At 41.9% G+C, this 23170-nt stretch overlaps 1 protein-coding gene across 5 annotated transcripts in view; it reads left to right on the top strand.

Moving 5' to 3' along the window:
• mical3a (microtubule associated monooxygenase, calponin and LIM domain containing 3a) overlaps nt 1-23170 on the top strand; it is a 136281-nt gene that overhangs the window by 110006 nt on the left and 3105 nt on the right. For 3 of the 5 annotated variants that reach the window (XM_034685261.1, XM_034685263.1, XM_034685264.1), the window contains 7 exons: nt 99-2292; nt 2381-2475; nt 2669-2845; nt 3960-4010; nt 4780-4887; nt 8905-8998; nt 21203-21302. In XM_034685261.1, coding sequence (XP_034541152.1) covers nt 99-2292; nt 2381-2475; nt 2669-2845; nt 3960-4010; nt 4780-4887; nt 8905-8998; nt 21203-21302 — 2819 coding nt within the window. The remainder of the gene's footprint in view (nt 1-98; nt 2293-2380; nt 2476-2668; nt 2846-3959; nt 4011-4779; nt 4888-8904; nt 8999-21202; nt 21303-23170) is intronic. The other 2 variants (XM_034685265.1, XM_034685266.1) reach the window with 2 other exon arrangements.

Genomic DNA, 23170 nt, shown 5'->3' with positions numbered 1-23170 from the left:
GTAGGCTGACACAGCCTCTTCCAGCCCTTTAAAGCAGGAATGGTTATGAGAGGACAGATCTTTTATAGAACTTATCCATCTTTCTGTTTCCACTCCAGACATTTTCCGTGAAGTCTCCTGGCACCAGCTTTTTCCCCGAACCGTTTTTACCTGAGGATTTAAAGCCTGAGAGGACGACTCCTTCTCCTGCTGCTAAGAGCAATCTGTGCCCTTCACCTTCACCAGGCCTCTATCCTTCCTCTCTGCCTTCACCTGTTCAAGTCCAGAACACTCCCTCCCTTCCTTCGCCTGTCCCAGTCCTCTCTCCTTCCTCTCTCCATTCACCTGTCACAGTCCAGAATCCTTCCTCTATACCTTCACCTGTTCCAGTTCAGAATCTGTCCCCTGTCCTGGCTCCTGCTTCTCCTTCCTCTCCTTTACCCATTTCAGCCCCCAAATCACCAGTTAGCTCTCCAGTCCAGCCTGCAGTAGAATCACCTGTGAGGTCCCCCATCAGATCGCCTCCCAAATCCCCTGTTGGCTCCCCAATCCGCTCTCAGCCCACTTCCCTCCCAGAGACTCGCACACCTAAGTCTCCAGTCTACCCTCAACGCTCCATCTGCCCTCTGACAGGAAATCCCCTCTCCCCCATCTGTGCCCAGCCTTTGCCCTGCCAGGAGCCCTCGTCACCCCTCACCTCTGACTCCCCCGTCAGGACTCAGCCCGTCCCTGCCGTCACCTCCACGCCCATGAACAAAACAGACAAGAACACATCTGAATCATCCAAGAGTTCAGAATCCTTATCTGAGGAAACTCCGTCTAAAAAGACGGATTTGATCGAGGAGTTCTGGTTAAAGAGCGCTGAAATCAGGAAGAGCCTCGGCCTGACTCCTCTGGACCGCAGCAGTAAAATACTAGAGAATAGTGTCGTTGAGGTTCCATCACAGGACGTCACCCCTGCAAAGCCGCAGCCTGCAGAGGTGTCCGAGGAGCAGAAACCCGCCCTTACCGGGCGCGCAGTGATTCGCAGACTCAACATCACTCTGGAGGGTCAGGTCATTGCCCCCGTCGCTCCTGTCGAACTGAAGAGTAACGGCTCCGATAAGAGGGACCTCAGCAGCAGCTCTGGCCTCGGGTTAAACGGGAGCATGGTCACAAGCCAGACAGTCAACAGTGACAGCTACAACACGTCAGACTCAGCCATGCTCACCCCGCCCTCCAGCCCTCCACCGCCTGTGCCTGCCAATCAGTCTCCAGCCGTGCTGCGGCAGCAGAGGCACCAGGTCTCCTGGAGAAACGGGACAGACAAACCTCCACCGGAGCGTGCCAAAGAGCCAGAGAAAACCAAGAGTCCTGTTCCTGCGCCAAGGACCCAACCGAGCCCAGTGTCTGCACCCAAACCTGCACCCAGGAAACTCCCCTCACCTCAGACAGAACAAAAAACAGAACCAGAACCAGAACCAGCTCCAGTGGTCGTCATGAGGGAGAAGAAGCCTCGGAAGGAAGAGTTCAGGAAATCGTTTGTGGAGACGGTGGAGGAGATCCCATTTGCTGATGACGTGGAGGAGACCTACGATGAGCGGACACCAGAAACCAGCATGAACAAGTACTACACTCCCCCCACCAGTAAATCCAGCAGGGACAGACCTCCTTTACATCTTGCTCTGGCTATGGAAAACGGCAAACCTAACATCCCGGCTAACCCCGCCTCCAAGTCACAGAGGGCGACTCAGTTCTCTCCAGAGGCCAAAGAGATCGCTGAGGAGAGGATGAGGGCCAGAGAGAAGTCCATCAAGAGCCAGGCTCTGAAGGATGCCATGGCCAAGCAGCTAAACAAAATGAAAGAACCAGACTCAGAAAAGGGGGCCTCGCCTAAGGTGGGCTGGACTGCTGCCCCAGACGCTTCTAAAAAAAGCAAAAAGGCAGCTGTATCCCCAAAGACGTCAGCCGTGAAAGCCCTGGAGACGAAGAAGGCGGAGACTATACCTGAGCGATTCTTCAGCAGCAACAAGAGTCTGGACAGCTCGGTGGCTTCGTCAGACGGCTCGTCCTCCGGCAAGAGCAAGAAACGCAGTTCCCTTTTCTCCCCACGCAAGAATAAAAAAGAGAAGAAAGCCAAGAACGACAGCAGCAGGCTCTCTGGGGCGGAGGAAACGCCCCCGAAACACAAGTCGCTGTGGAAGGCCGTCTTCTCAGGTTACAAAAAGGACAAAAAGAAGAAGGAGGATAAATCATGTCCAAGCACGCCGTCATCGAGCTCAACCACACAGGACTCTGGGAAAAAGAGGATGTCACCTCCAGGGAAATCATCAGGTAAGAAATGTTGACTCAGTGCAGGTTAGTTGAATGAAAATGTGTTGTATTTGAAGAAAAGACTCACAAACATTTGTTGATTTTACAGACTTGAAATCTCGCAGAAACTTGAGCTTCTCAGAGGACTCGGACCTGTCCTGTGACGACGTTCTGGAGAGATCGTCCCAGAAGTCAAAGGCAGATGTGAGTAAAACAAAGATGCAAAAACAAGTGTGTCAAATCTTTCCCCAGTAGGTGTGCCTCTGATGCTCCTCCAGTAAATAGTGAGTGAAATCATGTCTAGAGAGGCCAAACCCGCCCTCATCTCATCTGTGTCATCACCTCTCTGTTTCTTTTTTAAAACACTTTCTTTTTGAACCATTTCCTCCACTCTCAGCTGCACACGGACATCTTTGACCTAGTGTCAGGCATTCAGAAGGAGGCCATAAAGGAGGAGAAACTGGAGAAGGAGAAAAGGAGGGAGTTGAAGGAGAGAAAGAGGGTGAAAGAGAAGCAGAAAGAAAGAGTGTGGGAGAAAGAGGTTGTCCGGGAGAAGGAGAAGGACGATGAGGAGGTATTACGCAGCAAGGGGTCGAGTGATGTTGAATTTCATCTCAACGTATTTTGTCCAAAGGCCGTCACTAAATATAAAGTAAAATTAGAAGACTTGAAGATTTTACACTGACCTCAAAGAATCCTTCATTCTTAATTTATTCATTTTCAAGCAGCGTTACGTAAGAAAGTTCACTTTGTTGCCCTGAAGTGATCTCAGAGCTAATCATACAACATTTTCTGACGTCCTAATAAAGTTAATGTACGTCATCAGGAAACGACGCTAAATAATCACTGAATCAGTGAAGTCTTCAAAAGGCTGAGCTCATTAATCATGCAGGAGGCTCAGATCTTATGAGGACTTCACTGAAACTCAGCTCTCAAAACCCAAATTCATATCACACAACTTCTTTCATGTGCATCCATTTGCATTCATTACGTTGGGCTGAAATTCAAAATGATTGTCTCCACCGCTGCTCAGTGTATATGTGAGTGTGTGTGCGCGGAGTGAGTGTGTGTCTGGTGGTTTAGATAGATCCAGTCGAGTTCACGGCCAGCAGCATGAATTCATTAACCATTGTAAACACGTTTCAGAAGCTCAGACACGCTCCTGTTGTGTTTTCTTCATTTTGAAAGGAGTCCACCAAGGATAAATTGATATTTTCTCTGTCTTCAATATCATGGATTGAAATTTTAACTTTACACAGCAAGAGAAACAGGAGGTTAGAGCTGCATCATGCTTGCCTGGCCGTGTGTGATTGAGTTAGAGCCCACAGGGATCCTGTAGATGAGTCTCTCTAGTGGCTGTTGTGTAGTTATACTCTCCTAGAGATGATGTAGACCTTGAAAGTAAAGTATTAGTCCTCTCTTTCTGCTCCAGGGTGAGACAGCTCTTTGAAACTTGTGTTTGATTTGTTCAGTTTGACTAATTTCTGATTAACAGATGTTGAAGTTGTCCCTGCACCCGGTCATTTTTATGTTGGTGTGGGATATTAACATTGCCTGTTTTGATCGTACAGCTAAAATATGACTTTAATTGGTTTAATTTGAGTTTCTCATAATCATTAACCCATTTTAATCATATCATCTGTATCATGTTTGTTTCCTCCCTTTGTTTTTGTTCTGTCTTCCCAAAGTCTGTTTATGTCCCTCACGCACTGGCGTTCAAGAGATCGTACGCCACAAAGGTAGTATGACACACGTTCCTGTTGATAACCCCTCCACCCTCAACCCCATCCTCACAGCGCATGTGCCGGTTTAATGTCATAACACTTTACGTGCATCTGGCCTCAAACTAACCATCCCCTCTGGATGCATGTGACAGTGTGAGCGCAGCGCTCAGTCACTCACTGCTGTTCAAACACGGGCTCACCTTTCTGGTCACAATGAAACCTCTGCGTCTCTTCATGTCAGGGCTGCTCCTCTCTGTCTGGTACGATATGTATTAACCTGCCTACCTGTCACCTTGGCGCTGTTTTTCCTTCGGTCAGGCTGCTGGAATAACTTTGACGTGTTCCTCCTCAGTGCTGCTCTCTCTTTCTTCTGATTTATGCCAGCTTTTTATGTCCTCACAAATCAGCCCAGAGCAGAAACATCCCTGCTTATTCACACACTCTATTGCCTATTATCATGGAGAAGATATCGTAATGTGAAGAAGGATTATAGCTGTTAAAGCTACAGTGACGTTGATATATGTGTCACATTGTCTTCAAAGATGCTTTATGGTCCCATACCTTGAGAATAATATTTACAGTCCTCAAGAAGCCTGTAGAAGTGTCGTGAAGTAGTAAATATGCAGAGATAAACATCCCTAGTCTTTGTTGTCCCTCACCTTCTGCAGGGTGTTATCAGCTCCCCCGTCCTCTCCTGTTCAGACTTACTGAGGGGCCAGAGCCCACACAGTCAGCCTCACCAATGAAACATTCCTGACTCAGATTTCTGTTTTTGTTACGCCAGAAAACCTACACCGAGGAAGAGCTGAACGCCAAACTGACACGTCGGGTACAGAAGGCTGCACGACGGCAAGCGAAGCAGGAGGAGCTGAAGAGACTGCACAGAGCTCAGGTAGGTAAACAGAGGTGATGCTCTATCACCACATAGGGATGGACACTGAGGGGTTAGAGTGAAACATCTCTGTAGGTCAAAACTTCACCGTGTCCAATTTTTTAGTTTACAACAAACTACCCTTAAAACAGTCGTTCTTCATCAGCCTTTAACAAACTGTGTTTGAAGTGACTCAGCATATACTGTTATTGAATGCTGAACAAGGCAAGCATTATACATATTAAACAACAGCATGTAAGGATGATCAAGGATCAAAGATATCTCTCTTATCCTCAAGGGGAAACTTGTTCCACAGCAGGCAGCATCCAAGCGGAAGAATTGAAGCCAATGTGGAAGTGTTAAAAACTGCAGTTCATTGAGGCTGGCACCGGAAGTACTGGAAACCACATACACACAAATTCAAAAAAGCCAATCTATACAGCAGAAATAAACATGTTTTACAGCCTGGTACAAAAAACAAGTGTAGTCTAGATAGCTCATTTCTCGATCGGCACACATTGAAGATATTAAGATTATGAGTTTTCCATTATGAGAGGCACAGCTGACTTGATTGACAGGCGGGAACACTGTAGCTGTTGGCGAGGAGGCTCAAAGCCCGCCTCTTTACTTCACACTCGCTCGACAGCATTTATGTTGAGTTGAACATTTCCAATATGGCTCCCGCCGATGATTGACTTCAAAACAGTGCTTCAGAAACAGATAGGCGACTTCACGGATACTACGTCCATTATTTATACAGTCTTTGGCAGCATCACAGCTGTGTTTCCCACACAGACGATACCTGAATGGGCCACAAGCACATCTCCCGATAAGTTTTACCTTTTTCAAAATCTGTATCTATGATCGCTTATTGCCCCTCACGTCTGATCACCTGCAGTGCCTGAAACATGATGCTCTGCAGGTGATCAAAGAGAGAGGAGCTCCTTCAGGAGCATGCAGTGATTGAAGTGCAGCGTCTCGTGTTGAATACGAACCGTGTCCCAGCTGTTCTTAGAGATATGTGCAGCAGGTTGCTGCTGATGTCATTTTCACGATCTTAGTTTTGGATCTTTGTGAAATGCAACATCATAACAACAAATCTCATCCACACACGGATCACCTGTTGTGATGAAGTCAGTGAAAGTGAAAGACTACAAAACACATGTTATTATTTGGGCGTTTTAATATACAAGGTGCTGCTGATGAATGCTCCCATCAAGATCAGACACTGACAGAAAAGAGAGACAGTAGTAGGCAGGGCGAGTAACACTGCTGTGTGTAAAGAGAGGAACGCTTCAGGTGAGTTCAAGAGGTCAGGACTGAAGAAAGTGATTTGAGCACATTAAAGTTGTTTGTAAGAACATTAAATCAACCTGAAAGGAGAACAAAGCACATTTAATAAATCAACTTAACTCACTTAAACTAATCTTAACTAACTTAATGTAACATCAGCAGTTTCATGAATGATTACCGTGTGAAAACAACCCTCACACAAAGAACAGGAAAAACAAGCGTGATATTAGAAATACACTAAACCGGTTAAAAGGCATTAGTAGGTAATAAATTAAATTCTTTAATGTCACGTTGAACTGATTTATAAGGCTAACAGGAGTTGGAACAAAGGAGATTTTCAGTCTGTTTGTCCTGGACGCCTCTGGGATCATTCAGCAGCCAGACAGAGCGCCATCAGTGATTGGCGGGGTCCTGATTTTTACTGCACCAGAGTGTTTAAAGTAGGACTTCTGGTGTTGCAACACAAGTTGACTGTGCACAACAACCTGTCCAATTTTATTTTTTTACTTAAGTGAGCACTAAAAGCTGTTAAACATTTCCCTTATTGAGATATTAAAGAAACACAAGAAACCAGAATGTGTGTTTCAGCTTTGCTCCCTCGTGGTCAGGCTACATCAGTACTGCTGTCAGTGTTACTCAGTTGTTGTTTTGCCTTTTGTTGTTTACTTACCATATAGTTATTTGAATGTGACTCAACCTTCTTGGAGTGCTTCCAGACACATCCTTTGGTTAGGAAATCCACTGTGATTGATGTTGTAACTCTGCAGTGGAGCTCCCAGTCCACTGAGTCAGCACTAAGCCACAGCTCAAGTCTCTGCTCCTGGAGCTGCGGTTTGCTGGCCTCAATCTTGCTTCCTTTTAGAGGCTATTTGCAGAATGCAAACTGTGCTTCTTGTTTAGCTCCTGTTTCTGCAAAGTGCTGATAAAGTTCAGAAACGTTGGAGTTTGACTCCCCGGGAAAAAGAAAACTTTTAAATTAAGCTTTGGCTTCTTTTAAACTTCCCTTCCCTGCGTTTGAATCATCTTTCATCCCACCCTTCATATCAGGTAACCACGGTGTCAACTCGTTTCTCATCTCCAGTATGAATCGTTTGATTACTTTTTATTTCAGCTGTCAAAATAACGCGTTGATTTCATTGAATTAATCACAGAGAATAAAAAGCGTGTTAAAAGATTAACCTAAATGAATCCCTCTCTGATGTCAAACATCGATGATCAAGCAGCCGTCCACAGCGACCTCATAAACCTGACAAACACACATCCCTTAAATATAACTGCCTTTAATTTCTTACATTTTACCCATCAGAGGGAACACACCATTCATGATCCATTAATAAGCACTCAATTCTCCTTGATCTCACTCCTGTACCTGTCTTAAGGAAGCTCTGCACACACACATGAGCTCACGTCCAAACTCTACGTGCTCTGATTGATGTGCAACCCTTCCTTAATGTTAATCTGCTTCTGTCGCTATATTAAAAGCTCGTAAAATAGAGCCCGTGTCCTTTGAACCCACCGTCTTTTCCATCATTTTGAAATCCTACGTCGGTGTCAATGATCCTCCTCCACACTCAGCTCACATGCTGTGAGAAATTGATTCCTGAGAGGGAAAAAATTGAACTATTGCACCTCGAAAAGAAACTGCTGATGAGGAAGGGTAGAGACAAACAGGAAGAGGGAGCTCTGTGCGGAGAGCAGGTGTGTGTCAGTGTGTGATTCAAGTTTGTGTTTTTAATAAGATGCAGAATAAGGTGTGATTAAAATGTGTAAGTTGGTGAGAACCACACACAAATGAAGGTAAAGCAGTAATTCCAACTGTTCTGTAATGTTTCTCACATTACTGATATTAAATAATTAACCCCTAAGCCTGTAATTACCTAGATTATTATTTTTAATCCCTCAGCAGCACCACTTTTCATGCATCTTGTGCTGTGTGCTGCATACCAATAAACATGAAATACAAAACACACTTCTCCTTTTCACCAGAGGGGGCAGTGTGAGCTCAGTTTACATACAGGTTCATGTGAAGACCTGTGAAGGCTGGATCCACCATGATCACTTAAACACAATCATCTGACAACAGAAGCTGCTCAGATGGAAATGAATGAGTGCAGGGAATCAACATTTTGATTGCAGTGAGTGATAGTAAAGCTGTAGAAGGACTCCTAAAACGAAAGTTGTGCTGCACTTCAGGGTTTCATTTAAAAGCTCAAAGTGTCCAATATTAGATGTGTCATTTAGACCAGTTTGATCCATAGCTCTGTGTCTTCTGCCTCCTAACAGAGGATGTTTATTGTCCTCCTCTTATTCTGTGATTTAGGTTAAAAACTTCACACTAGTTTTAAAGTCCTAGCCTCCTTAAACTGAAGTGAGAGTGCTGCAGGAGAGCGAGAGCCGTAAATCACTGGAGGTGGTAAAAATCCTGAAATAATATTTTAGAACAGGCTCATTGTGTTTGCAGACATCAATACAGTTGTAATTAGCTGTACTCCCTGAGCGCCCTGAGACATTTATATTTAATGAGGGTAAACTGTTGCATCAATGGAGTGTCAGAGGTAACCTTGGCATCCGCCTCCCCCAGAAACGTGTGGGACAAATCAGATTTAATCAGTCGCACAGTAGAGGTTATTATACTGCGCACTCATGTGAGAGAACTGGGGTTGTTTATAATGTACTGGAGCTCCTGTGTTGGTGTTTCTGAGCGTGTCATTAATAATGTAAACTGTAACCTGCCTCTCCACACAGATCATCCAGAGACAGTTGGAGCAGGTGGAGGAGAAGCAGCGGCAGCTGGAGGAGCGGGGCGTCGCTGTGGAGAAAGCACTGAGAGGAGAAGCAGGTAACATCCTGTCACACATTCATCCCATGTGGTGTTGTGTATCAGTTATTCCAGCTCAAGTAGATATTAAAGCAATATTCAGGGAGCCAAAGGGTGTTGTAAGTTTCATAAGAGATATAAATCTGCTCATATTAACATTTATAGTGATTTAGCATGTGTGTGACAGCTAGATGTAGCTCTGTTGGACTATGTTTTATCTGAATCTGAACGAGTCCAGCGTTTTTTAGAGCTCTGCAGGGACTAATGATAATATTGATGATCAGGATGATGCAACCTAAAATTGCATTGTCTCAGAAAAGCTGTCCCTGTGTGATCATTTAAGAAGCTCAGTCTTGGTTGAGCATTTATTCAGCCGTGCTGAAGCGTACTCCAGGACATAGATTTGCGTGCAGGAAGACATATTTGTTTCTCCAAAGTAATAAACCCAAATTGTGCCTGACAAGGGACTATCACAGACAATATACTTCCAAGATGAAGAATACATTATTTGTTAGGGGAGCAGCAAAGTTCATTATGCGCTGTGGTTATATAAGCGTGTGAAGCATGACTAGCGCTCAGTAGTAATATCACATTATTTACATGATGTGGGCTCTGAATGGGAGTGATGTACTGAGGTCGTGTATTTGTCCTAATTTACTTAATGGTGATGGAAACAGAATAACAACAAAGCTTTTATCTTGCGAGTGCATCTTCATTATGTAGATGTATTGAGTATTTCTTTAAATACAGACATTTTCCACACACAAAATAACTCTTTATTTTCACATCAGCTTTCTCTCTTTCAGTCTGTTTGCATCTGTTTTTAACTTGTTTACTACTCTACTCTCTTAAAGGCTTGTATAAAGGTACTTATACATTACCCAAACAGCACAAAAGAAGATCAGGTATTAGATTTACTCTAGTTTCTTTCCTTATTTTATTTTATTACTGACATGTCACACTGTTACGTAGGCTCCATCTGTGGTGACACACTGCAACAGTTCTCCATCTTGAACACTGTCTGTTCATAACATGTCTACCATCGTCAGTGCGAGCTGCATGCGATCAGGACAATCTGTGTGTGTGTTCCTGACATAGATTTGTGTGTGTGCTCATTCTGGATGTGTTTTTATGTCACTGCCTCTCAATGAGGAGAGTTTCTGTACTCTGATCGAGACTCCGATCACGCTCCGTTATTAGAAATGCAATCAGAATGTAAGAAATCAAATCTGAATTGGTTGGCAGGCTGACTACTTTGTTATTAAAATACTTTCTGCAAATATTTGCTCTGGCTGAGCGGCTTGCTACAGATATTTGTTGAAAACTTGTTCATTATCTTTTTTAATGTGCTGAGTAACAGCAATCCAGAGTGATTTCTGACTCTGCTTCACTTAACACTCTGATGCATTTTATTCTGAATCAAATCATCCTCTTATTGGAGTTGAACATTCATAACTGAAGAAAATTACAGCTTCTATTGCAAAAAAACACAACAATGCCCTCAACGGGTGACAATAAGCAGACTGAGCCAATGAACAGCAAATACAGCAAATCTATGTTGCAGTCTTTTCATTTCGTGTTGCACAGCCTGACTGCATTTTGCACCGTGGTGAGTACTGACCGACTCTCTTTGTTCGGAGTGTCGCTGCAGTGAGAACGTGTGTCCGTATGTTTGCAAGGATATGCATGACTCGCTGTTGTTGAGGACTTTTGTTTGTGTGTTTGTGTGCCCAGTTTGGGGCAGTGTGAAATAACTCCTATCTCTAATATATCCCTGTCATTGTAGACTATTGGGGAGATTCTAATTACAGTGAAATCCTGGACTTGCATCTGGGCGGTATGTATTTCAAATCTGTCGCTTTGAACTAACCTAATGGCTAACCCAATCTGTCCTCCAACTTCCTCCCCCACTTTTTATTCTACTACTTGAGCTTTGTACCCTCATATCTACCTTTACTGGCTGACTGGCTGGCTAGCTGGCTGGCTGGCTGGCTGGCTGGCTTTTCGCCATATTGCAATACTTTCTGCTCCTATACTCCCCCTCCTTCCCTCCCTCCTTCCTTCCTTCCTCCCTCCATCCCTCCCTCCCTCTCTCCCTGGGTTTGCAGTTCAGACACTCTTTACATCAAACAGAGATCAGACACTTGGCCTTGTGCTGTCCTCTTATGATCGTCTTTGATCTCAGTAAACTTATGAATGATAGATGAATGAATTACTGAGTGACTTTTATTTGTCACGGCTTGACAATACAAACTGGAGTAGAGACGCAAACAGAGACATGGTGCAGGGTGACAGAAAGAAGTGGCAACATTGAGAGTGTTCAAAGAAACACTGGGCATCGAAACATAAAGAGACACAACAAGATTAAGAAAACCACACCATGAAAGAAAAGTCATGTGTGCTGCAACATATTTATATGTTACAGAGCACTCAGAATTAAAACATGATCATTACAATGCAAAAACTCAATTAGAAATGTCTTATAGGACTTAATACAAGCCAAATTCAGCGGAACAGTCCAGAAAAATGTCTAAGACATCAAAGCCAAAATTACGTCCTGAATTGCTTGATAGGAGTAAATATCTACTAATGTGAAATAAGAAACATTTACTTGTTAAGTTTCCTGAAGTTTAATACTATTCCTTTTTCAAGAAACTTTAGAAATGTTCTTATTCCATGACTGATTTTCAACTTGGGTGGGTTTTTTTTGGTTCGAAATAAGACATTTACTGGACTTGTCTGCTGACTGTGGCTCATATAAAGTCTGAACAGACATTTTTCGCCAGGAATAAGACAGAAACACTTGCTAGTTTTGAGTTTTTGCAGTTTTATACTTATAGATGACCAGGGTAAAAAAAGTATAAAGATACCTGGAGCGAAAAACAGTTAAGGAATATAATATAAAGGGTGGGGATGTAACAGTACCTTGTGATACGGTTGAAAATGTTTTATACATAATACATGATTCTAATGGCTGAGATAAAAAAATGAATCGCGATACTTTTCTTTAAACAGCAGAAGGCGCTCTCTGCGTTTGACTTCTCTTGTCGGACGGCATTACGTCTCTTTCTTCTGTCGCTTTATAGAGGAGTTCAGACATGATGGCAGGAGGGGAAGATTTCACAGTTGAGGATGCACCGCCAGCATTTCTCACTCAGAGTATTTATTTTTGATTTATTTATTTAACAGAAACAGAATGCAAAGAGTTTTTTTCTATTTTAGATTTCAAATTTAAGGGACAAGATTAAAGTTGTAGTTAAAAATACTCATTAAAAGTAAGAAGTACTTAAGTAAGTAAGTAAGAAACATAAGAGAAAATGTACATTCACAAAGGAATATCTAACTTTATACTGACCCGTAAAGAATTGTTAGACCGCTGTAACTATATTTGTGGTGTCTTGTAATCCCACGAGGGCTGGACATTTGGTGTGCATGACACAGAAACAAAATACGTTGTGTCGTAGGGTATCACTGTGACGTGCCTTACTGCATCATATAGTATCATATTTTGTCTTGTCGTATTGTTTCGTATCAAACTGTACCGTGCTGTGCTGTTTTGTATCATATAATATAGTAACATAACGTAATGTAACAAAATGTATGGTACCTAGCTGAGCCTTACCCTATTGCATCATATTGTACCATATTGTACGTAACGTAACGTAACGTAACGTAATGTGACAGACTGTATGGTACCTAACTGAGCATACCCTATTCCATCGTATCATATCATATCATACCGTGTAGTGCCGTGCCGTGCCGTATCGTATAGTGCCGTTTCGTATCGTATGGTATCGTATTGTTTCGTGCCATATTGTATCACATTGTATCGTTCCGTATCGTATCGCGCTGTTTGTATCGTATTGTCATCATCATTATCAAGAGTTGAGTGTACTGTTACATCCCTTAGTACTAGTCAGTGGTCTGGAGACTGAGTTCTGTACACAGGTCAGAGAGGTTTAAAAAGTCTAGGAGACAAACATACTGTGTGTATTCATATAATTTTTTATATTAAAAAACTTAAAAACAATAGCCTGATTCACAGAGTGAGTAATGACAATGCCTACAGGTGTTTTTTTAACTCATGGATCATTTAATGTATGTACCTGTTTCATCAAGGCATTTTATTTGATATTTTTAACTGTGTATTGTCGTATTATTTCAGCTACAGCTGTACATGTTATTCTTTGATCAAACATTTAGCTTTATTTTGTCATTATTGTGTTTAGGGAAACTTATCTGTTGTTCTAAAAGTTTTCTCATATGAGACAAAAATCACATCAAAATACGACACAGACACAGACACAGAACATGGACCCCTTCCCACCACCACTGCCCTCCTACCCATGTACATCGTGTGAAAGTATTGTGTAACCCTCCCCGCTCTGACTCATACTAAACTGCTAGCATGGCCCTGTTAGCTTCTCCTCAGAGCTCTGTGCTGCTCATTTTCTGTCTTGTAGTCCTAGTAAATGCTCCCCTGACTTTCTCATACCTGCTCAGTTGCATAACTCTCTGAGTTTGTGTGTGTAGTGTCTGCTAGTAGGCAGTGTGGTACCCACTGACCCTGAGCTGCTATGTGTTAACTTTGCTGGTCAACAGTAGTCGTGTCCGCCGTGTCTGGGTGAGACATCTTGTGGTTTTCGTTGTTGGTTTTCTGGCCTTGTTTGAATATGAGTGTGATGCATCTTTTCCTCCTCCTGACAGTCCAGCTGGGTTTTGTGAGAAATGTTTTTTAGTTTAGTGAAAAATGCATTTCCACATATTTGGGCATGGCCGGTGCTTCTGTGTGGTTTTGTTGTCACTAATCGGACGGGAGGCCGCGTGGAGCTTTGAATAAAGATAATGAAATACTCACAAAAGAAAAAAAACAATCAGCTCAAAACTTAATACTCTATTTTTCTTATTTGATCTAGGGCACTCATTAAATTGTGTATGCTTGCTGAAATATTTAAATGGTGCTGGATTTAAAACTTTGAGAGTGGATAGATGTGTTCAAGTGTGCTGGGTGTTTTAAACAGAGGTGCTGAACGAGGAAAATCCTTCTGTGCCTAGATGATTTTTTTCTATCCTCTTCTTGTGTTCAGTGTGAAAGGGGAATAGAGACTGGATACAAGCTAAAAGGTGCACATTTGCATATTCAGAATAGCTGTATATGACTGCTGCAGAGGACATCACCACCATGATGACTCAGAAATATGAATTATACAGAACCTTAAAAAACGAATCAGTGCAAATATTTTTAATGCAATTGCATGTCCACCATGAGTTTTTCATCGTGTTACCTTGAGAATTTTTTTTTATTATGTTAAAGGGGAAAAAGGAAATAAAGCTGCAATTGCAAGACAACAAAAGGTAATGTAACATAACGCTTTAAGATGTGGAGGAACTTTTTTATCACGAAAGAAAATCTAGTTCCAATTTGCTTCCACAGTATAAGTTACAGAGCATCAAATTCCGATGATACATAAAAACCTGACGTGCATGGTCAAACATTATCTAACTTGCCCTCTAATTATTGCCATAAACATCGGCTGTTAAGAGAACGGTATCAGTCGATAACAAATTTACAGCACAAACTCTCTTTATCTCAGGTTGGTGTCTTTGGAAACCCTCTTTTTTATGAGCCCACTTTTGTACGATGGGCCAGCTCTCTGGAAGCTACCTCCACTGTTGCCATGCTACAAAGACGCCTACAATGAGTTAACCAGTGTTTCTTTATTTAAATGACAAATTGTGAAACTATAAACAAAATCCCAGGCTGTAAAGAACAGAGCAAGACGTTTCTGTTCTGGAAGTGTTTCGTTTGGTACGCTCTTCTAAGGAGATTCACTCAGTGTGATGGGAATCCAGAACCAGTTCCAGACAACAACCGGTTCTAACTGGTTCGAGCCATCAGCATTGTTCACCTTCATGCACAACAATTCCATTATCCATGCCTTGTATCAATCTGCATGCCTTGCTAAAGAAAGCAATGATGTCATGCATTGCAAGAGGGAGCACGAACGACAACAAGTGAGTCATGGACATAATCATGGCAGACCAGAGGCAGTGCAACGTGCATGTCTGTGTGATTAAAAGTAAGAGTGGAAACACCAGCAACATGCAGAAACATTTGTTGACACAGAACAGCCTTAAATATCAGGAGTGCCATGAGTTTCACACTCTATGCCGCCGGTGTATTGGTTCAAAGCGACCCTGTTGTCTGGAGATTTTCAGATGAATGCATGAGTGGTTGTTGGTTACAACAGCTGTTGGTTGAAACAGGAAAAATAGGACTCGCAAATGCATCCTAGATTATATATATATATATATATATATATAACTTAAAAATGTACACATTAAATACCTGGTTGATGAGAACTTAAAAGCATTCTTGATAGAGTTTTCAGAGGGAATTGATAAGGAAGATTATTTTCAATTGTATAAGTAAGCAGAATAAATAATATTTTCGGCGTCTATTACATTTTTCAAGTTCCCTTCCCTATTCGTCAATCTGTGAGGTCACAAATTGACCAAATCTCCTGTGCCTTGCATGAAATTCTGGTGTGACTTTTTGAACAAGTCATTTCAGGATGTATTGACAATCCAATATTTTAGCTTGGTACCTGCTTTTGCAATATGAAAAAGAGTAATAACACCTCTTTCAATATCAAACATTGTCAGACATATGTGACCTGCACAGTTTCACTCATGATAATGAAAAGTCATGCTTCATTTTTCCTCCTTCAGAACGAGGAGGAGTGAGACAGTCTGACAGCCACAGGTAGAAATGACCTCCCGTGGCGTTCAGTGGTGCTTCTCAGAGGATTCAGTTTGTGGCTGAATAGTTTTATTACTTACAGGCTTATGTTTCACAGGAATCAGCTGAATTTCAGATTGACAAGTACCTATTACTGATCAAGAATCCAGACTTGAAACACTCCTCTGTTATGAAAACCTCTCCACAGTCAGGCCAAGGATGAAGCCCTGCAGGCTGATTCGAAGTGTGATCAAATGAAACACAAATGGATGAGAGCTCCGTAGTTTTCCCATGATCTTCAGAAAACAAGTTGTTTTTTCGTAATGGATCATCCCATGAGAGAAGCTTTTGTTTTCAGTAAAAATTGAGCAGTAACCTCAATATAAAGACATAAAAACAAAGGACATTTTTAGAATCATCTGATTACATGGTTATTATTGATTTGAGTTTAAAGTGCCTTTCATAACCATATCCCCATGATTAAATGGAGCCATAAAAGTTTGATTAGAACTTTAACCCTCTGTTTTCCTGCCGGACTTTACTCTCTTTCTCTGTGATAGTCCCTTGTAGCAATTATCTGGCATTTCACTCTCCCACCTCCTTTTCACGCTGGCCCAAGCTCACCGTGTCCTCCTCCAATTTGTGTCATTTAATGGCTCCTATATATATATATATATGCTGCTATGGTACGATGTCTCCCTTCGTTATCTTGACATCCTCCCTGGCTCAGTTATTTTAAAGTCTTAACTCTGGGGTTGTTAAGCTAGCATCTTTTATCTCTGATCTTACTTTGGTTCAAAAAATAAGTTAAGTAGGTGCATATTAAGAAAAAACTGATTTGCACTTCAATAGTCACTGTACTTCAAAAGTCATCACAGTGGAAAGAAAATGGATGGTCTAAACATATTTAAGTAGTGTTTGCAAGAAGAGGCTGAAACATCTTTAAAGTGGAGGTAATTATCCGTGTCTGTGAGGGAGATGGATCTCCTGGTGACCAGTAATGACTTTGATAATGGGATTAAATCATTTTGTGTGCTCTGATAAACACTGCCCGTATGTGTCGGCTGCTCCCCTTTATTGGGAGCTGTTTTCTTTAGCCGAACTAAGATTATCTGAAGAACGACCTGGAGGATATTTTCCCTCTCTGTGCTTGGGTTTTCTGTCTTCTCTTGTTTCTGTTTTCTATTTTTATCCTTTTTTTCATCCCTCACACCACGCAGCTGATCTCTCCCACCTCCTCTCTCCAGGTGATTTGTCTTCTCCCTTTCACAGCGCTCCTGCCCTCCTTTGATTTTCTCCACAGTGTTGTTTCTCCCTCATTTTTTTCTTTCTCCACCTCTTCCTTCTCCTACCCCTTCACCTGAACTCTCCTTCCTCTACCCCTTTCCCTCTATGTAATGGCTCTGGTCTTCCTCCTGCATCACCTCCATCCTTCTCCTTCTCTCACCTGCCTCCGTTCCTCCCTCATGCTCTTTCCCTCTGTCTTGTGGAAGTTGAGCCCTTTGTGGGGATGCCTCGCCGAAGACCCCTCTCCTTCTGCCCCTGCTGTTCCCCTGAAGGTAACGTAACCTCGCCGCCTGCGCTGACGGTTGTGGCAGGTTACCTTGGCAGACGTAAGGATCTCCAGAACCGGAACAGTCCCTGTCCATCGTCTTTCAAACTGGTCCTCACTGCTTGGTGTGATCAGGCTCAGTAGATTTCCCCAAACATAACATAGGAATCTAGGTAGTCATCAAGAAAAGAAAAAAAAAGCCTTTTAATTTCAATTTAATGCACCCTGAGATAGGCTTTGTTGTGTTATTTTTCAAATGTAACCCTGATGGGTTACGTTTTTTTCATCAAGATTACCTTCTTTTTGAAGCTGAATAAGGAGCATGACAGATCCTTATTTTAAACCCTTATATTACAATACCTTAGCTCAAGCGGGGCAGATTTTTACAGACTGGAACAAGTGTTTTTTACTTATTTTTGTTGAAGTTTACAACAAAAAACTTTAATTAAAAAAACGATGTCAGGTTGTGACATGTCACTTGACCTCAAATGGAATAAAAGTCCCCAGGAGTTCCTCAGGACACAACACTGGCTTGCATTTGATTTTTCTGAACATTAAATACAGTCATATGGAGGGTATCAAAATACTGACATTTTATATGCAGAAGATGCTCATGTTTTTGGAGAGCATTTGCAGCATTTTGTGCTAAATGGTTAGAAATGATCCTACTATTGTGAAATTTAAACAAAGTTTGTTAACTTTTAAAGATTGGGCTTATTTTGGCTCGTGATTTTGGTTGACAGAGAAGTTAATATTACTCAAACTAGATAAATAGCGTAATATATCAGTACTAATGGCTTGATTTGTGCTGTACAAGCTTAAACACACAATCAATAAAAACAAATATTAGTCAAAAAGAATAGATATTAAAAATGCAACACAACACAAAAAAGCCACCGTAAATAAAAGCAAAATAAAATGTTGGGGTGTCTCGCTCAGCAGGTGTTGAAAGCCAACGCAAAGAGGTGTGTTTTTAGCAAAGATTTAAACTCTCAGTGGTCTGTGCATTTCTAAAATTTGGAGGCAGACTGTTCCACAGTGTGGGAGCAGCCATCGGAAAGCTCTGTCACCTCTAGTTCTGAGCCTGGATCTTGGCGTATCTTAAAGCACCTGGTGCGTTGACATGAGTGCTCTGGCTGGAGCATGCAGGTGCACATTAGAGGAAACACAAAGTATCCTCAAGAGCCTGCCATGCAGTGTTAAAGGACTGGGCTGTACCTCATTTAACGGGTCATTTAAAAATATCTGCAGCGACTAATGGGTGAAGATGATCAAAACTGAATGTCATTTCAGATAACTCTACTGAGGCTGAAACTCATTTTCTTGTCAAATTATCGACCTGTCATAGCTTTGTGATCACAGAAACTAATCCAGAATATAATCTTTAGGATAATTGTTCCAATTTTAATGAAGTTGGGGTGTTCAAGCATCGATTTGGCTCCTGCTGTCAGTTTTCATTGTTATAACTCTGATTTGCCGATAACTGCAGGATTTATTTAGCTGAGCTACACATGACAAAACCTCTACTTCAACGAGACAAAAAACTGATCCCACAAACTGTTCAATGATTACGTCATCGACTCAGTGATCTTCGTCACCAATGGCCTTAGTCAGGTGACAGTGATATAGTGATAGTAAACTATCTTCTGACAAAGAAACATAGTGGTTTAACTTTTGTGGCACTGAATTAGTGTGCTGGCTCGTCTTCTTTTTCTTGCTGTTGTTTTTATTCCCCTTCATCGACATAATAAGCATATAAACAACCTGCTTTAACAAAACATCCATTTAAACCTGAAAGCACTTCTTAAAGCTCCTGTGTTTTTTTTTTAGCTAGAATAAGAACTGACTTATATCCATAATGCTGCCTTTATATGACCCACAAAAGCAAACAAGACCATCAGCAGCAAGAATGATCATTTCTAAATAGTAGTTTTAAAAGTCTGTAAACACTTCCACAGAATCGGTGTCAAACAAGGCAACTAACAGAACTATACCAAAACAGCCTTGCTTTAAATTCAAGGAGAGATTCAGAGTCTGTTTCAAGGGTGCAGGTCGGGATTTTTAATCAGAAAACACTTCTACTCACGTACAGGACAACATCAGCAAAGAGATAAAAGTAACTGCTCTGTCTACAGGGGGTGCCAGAATCAAAGCAAGCCAAACGTTTCTTACAGCAGCTTTAATGAGTGATGTAGCTATTAGCTGTAATAGTCCTGTTAAAACACGACGGCACTGTCTCAGGAAATTGAGAAACGAAAGTGCTCTCACTTAAAGGGGAAACTATTGAGCTGTAGTGTGACTCTAACAGCATGTTCTCTGTTTTTTAAAAATTTAATCCTGAAGCTGCACAGTCTGTCGCAGCACACACTTTTACATTTTTTTCTAGTTTAGCCTGTTTTTGCTTTAATAAATTTGAAGTGTCTTGTAATCGTAAAATGATAATCAAACCTGGTGGTGAGCACCTGAGTCGTGGCTCGCTCGCAGGCAGGTTTGTGGTTGAAGGATTGAGAAACTTGCATGGTGTGCTGATTTGTATATAAATATTCAGGTCTTCCACAAAACAAGTCTTAAAACATTAATGGATCATCTGGTTTGTTCCAGCGTCTAACACCTGTCAGTGGAAATGTTGCCTGAGCTCCTAATATGTGTGAAGGAACATGCTTCTAGTTAGGTTTCTAGTTCTGTTATTGCCGTTTCTGCCTTGTTCCGGTCGATCCTTTCTCCTTTGTGTTTGGAGCCTTGGGCTGTGGGAGGTTATGGTGGAGCAGGTTGTAATGGTTTACGAGCAAAAGAAGAAACAGTAGAATAGGTTTGGAAACTCAGGCTTGCTTTTATAATGCCTCCTTTGTCTCCACATGTTGTATTCCTCTCCCTCTCTGTGTGCAGCTCTTCTCCAGCTTTGCTCTCTCTGTGTCTTTTCTGTTAATTAGCCAAAGCCGGCCCCCGAGACCACAACCATGCGATATATGTGTGCACAATGTTTTTCCTTTTTGTTTTGCAAGAGCCTCCTCTTCCCCAGCTAAGTATGTCACGCTGCATCGAGGTTTGCCTTCCGGCGTTTCATTGAAACCGCTTGGCTCCACCTGCTGAAGTCAGATAAATAAAGGATGCTTCGCCCTAGCAGCAGACCTCTCTAAGCATGCCATATGCAGACTGGTCTTATCTGAGTCCTGCAGGAGAAGTTTGAAGCTGCTCAATCTGACTGATCATTGTGATGATAGAAACTACACTGCATGACTCCAACTGCATCAAATATGCTTTACCCTGGCGCAAACTGAACAAGGAGTATCAGCTCTGCTTTTGGTCTCATTGATAAATCATCCCATGAACATCTGAGCTCATAATTGAATATGTAAAGGCAGCAGAATAATGAATGTATCCCTCTCTACTCTTACACCGCTCAGCATGAATGGGATCTAAGAGGATTTAATTTCTGGTGGTGGGTCAATATGTGGGCAGGGTGGATGAAGAACTTCAGAAGGCTCTTGGCTTTCTCTTTAATCTTTAAGCTTCTGATTGGTTTGTTTGTGTTTGTCTCACTACCCACACACTCTGAAACAAGGATAGAATGACATAGTTGCTTTCAAAGAGCAGTTACGACACAATGTCCAAACTGGGTAAACAAACTCTCAACTTTGAAACAACACTTATGGTCTGGGTGTGTGTCTGTCAAGTGTGATTGTGTGCGTGTGTGCAGATGTCAAAGTTGAAACCCGTAGCTCCACGCCCTCTTCTGAACGTCATCTTGAAGTATGGCGTGTCTTACCTCGTTGGTGTCGAGTCCATTCTTCCACCTCACCCTCCCTCGGCGAGGACATCCTGGCTTGGCTTTCATTGCATCGCCGGTGTCGGTCCTTGTCTGTGTGACATCAAGTGTCGGCTCCCGGCTGTCCTGTCTCTCATCCTCTCTGTGCTTCCTCCTCTCCTCCAGGCATGGGCAAGAAGGACGATCCCAAGCTGATGCAAGAGTGGTTCAAGCTGGTGCAGGAGAAAAATGCGCTGGTCCGCTACGAGTCAGAACTCATGATATTGTAAGTACATTTACAGAGTGTTCAGTAAGAGAAACATAGCTTAGCTGGGTTGTTGATTTTTAACCTTTGTGCAGAGGCTACAGTCCTCGAAGAAGTGGCCCTGGGTCCAATTTCCTCACTTGGCTCTCTGCTGCATGTCATTCCTCAACGTCGCTCCCTGTTCCGACTCTATCTACTGACCTTTCTCTCAATGAAGGCATGAAAAGCCTTCATTGGTACAGTACGGTCACCCTCGGCTGTACTTTCTCAAGATAACATTAAGTTATCTTGTTAATGTAGCTTCATCTTCATAATGATGTTTTAGCATGTAGTTCAAAGTACAGCAGAAGTTAGATGATGTTTGGTGGATTATTTATACAGTATCTGTCTTGACCTCAACTCCTGAACGAGTGTAAAACTGCAGAGGGCGCTAAAGGTATGTGTTTACACTGTTAAATACTGTTGGACAGGTCATTTGTGACTCTGGTAGGGTTGGTGGTTTCTCAGTTGGAAGGTTGGCGGATCAATCCCTGCTCCTGCCCAGGTGCCCCTGGGTGAAAAACTATTCCCTAAATTGCGGCAAAAACACTGCAATAACTTAAAACTTAGCAAATGACTGTGAGACATAACAAGCATTTGTATATGTCCATCTATAAGGCCCTCACAGGGAAACTGCCAGTCTACATATCATCTCTCATACGCTGGTCATCTAGACCGTTTCAAACACGGTCCAATGACCGTCTCTTACCTCCTCGAGCTTTGGAGATCAGTTTCAGTTATTACGCTCCATCCTCTTGCAACTCTTTACAAAGCACTTTAGAAATTAACACTTTGGTACCCATTGGTATTTTCAATTCCTTGACCAAGTATCACACTAGCTCTGATTGTACCTGTTTTAGCTGATTGTTATATCTTGAATTTTTACATTGTATTTTATGACCTGTTTTCTTTTCTTTTCCTACTCTACATCATTGTAAATGAGGGCCAGCCCGGAGTTTAAATATCGGTTATATAAATGTTTTTGTCTTAGTTCTAGTGAAAATATATTTAATTAGACTTAATATAAACCTTACAAGTCAGGATGAACATCTTATTTTAAATATTACTATAAAAAAATACAAGAAAAATCTGTGCTTTTAAATTTCTTGAAATAAGGATAATGTCTAATTTTTGCATGTAATATCTCGCAAGAAGACGTTCATCTGGACTTTTCAAGCAAATATGGCTCATAAGTCTAATGAGATATTCTTTTACTGGAAATAAGACAAAAAACATGCTTAGTTTTGAGTTTTGGCAGTGTAGTTAATACTTTACATAGCAGCCCCTGCCATCAGTGTAAATATGACAAGTAGTATAAGAGCGCTTTGAGTCCTGAAGACTAGGACGATACAAGCACAGCCTGTTGCAATAATGATACGAAGTGCAGAGATCAAACTGGAATTAGATTTAGTAGTTTCTATGTGTGTGTGCTGTTCTTCATGTTTCTAAGTTATATAACATGTCCCTCCTGAATCCAAAGTAAATCTAAAACGAGTTTTTTTAAAACCACTAAATTGGCACTAATTAATCTGAGGCTAGCTGATAGCTTAGCATCACATGAATGCATCAACATGGCGTGAATACTCAGACCTCCACCCAGCAGGTGAAACGTACCCACGCTGATTGAGAGTGTTGATTCTTTAGGTGAAATGATTATTCTCAGTTATTGCAGTGAATACAGACGTTTCTTGTGTGAACACTCGTGTTGCTTTGCGACTGAAATGTGATTAACTGTTCCCCCGTTAACGAGACATGACGAGGGTCAATAAAGTCATGAGGATCAATTCTTTGGACCTTGATTATCTGCCACAGTTGATGAGATATTTCACTCTGAACTGTTCAAATCAATA

This window comes from Notolabrus celidotus, chromosome 6, assembly GCF_009762535.1.
Source record: "Notolabrus celidotus isolate fNotCel1 chromosome 6, fNotCel1.pri, whole genome shotgun sequence".
Lineage (NCBI taxonomy): Eukaryota > Metazoa > Chordata > Actinopteri > Labriformes > Labridae > Notolabrus > Notolabrus celidotus.
The sequence above is the reverse complement of the archived record's forward strand: the minus strand, read 5'-3'. Positions and strand labels throughout refer to the sequence as shown.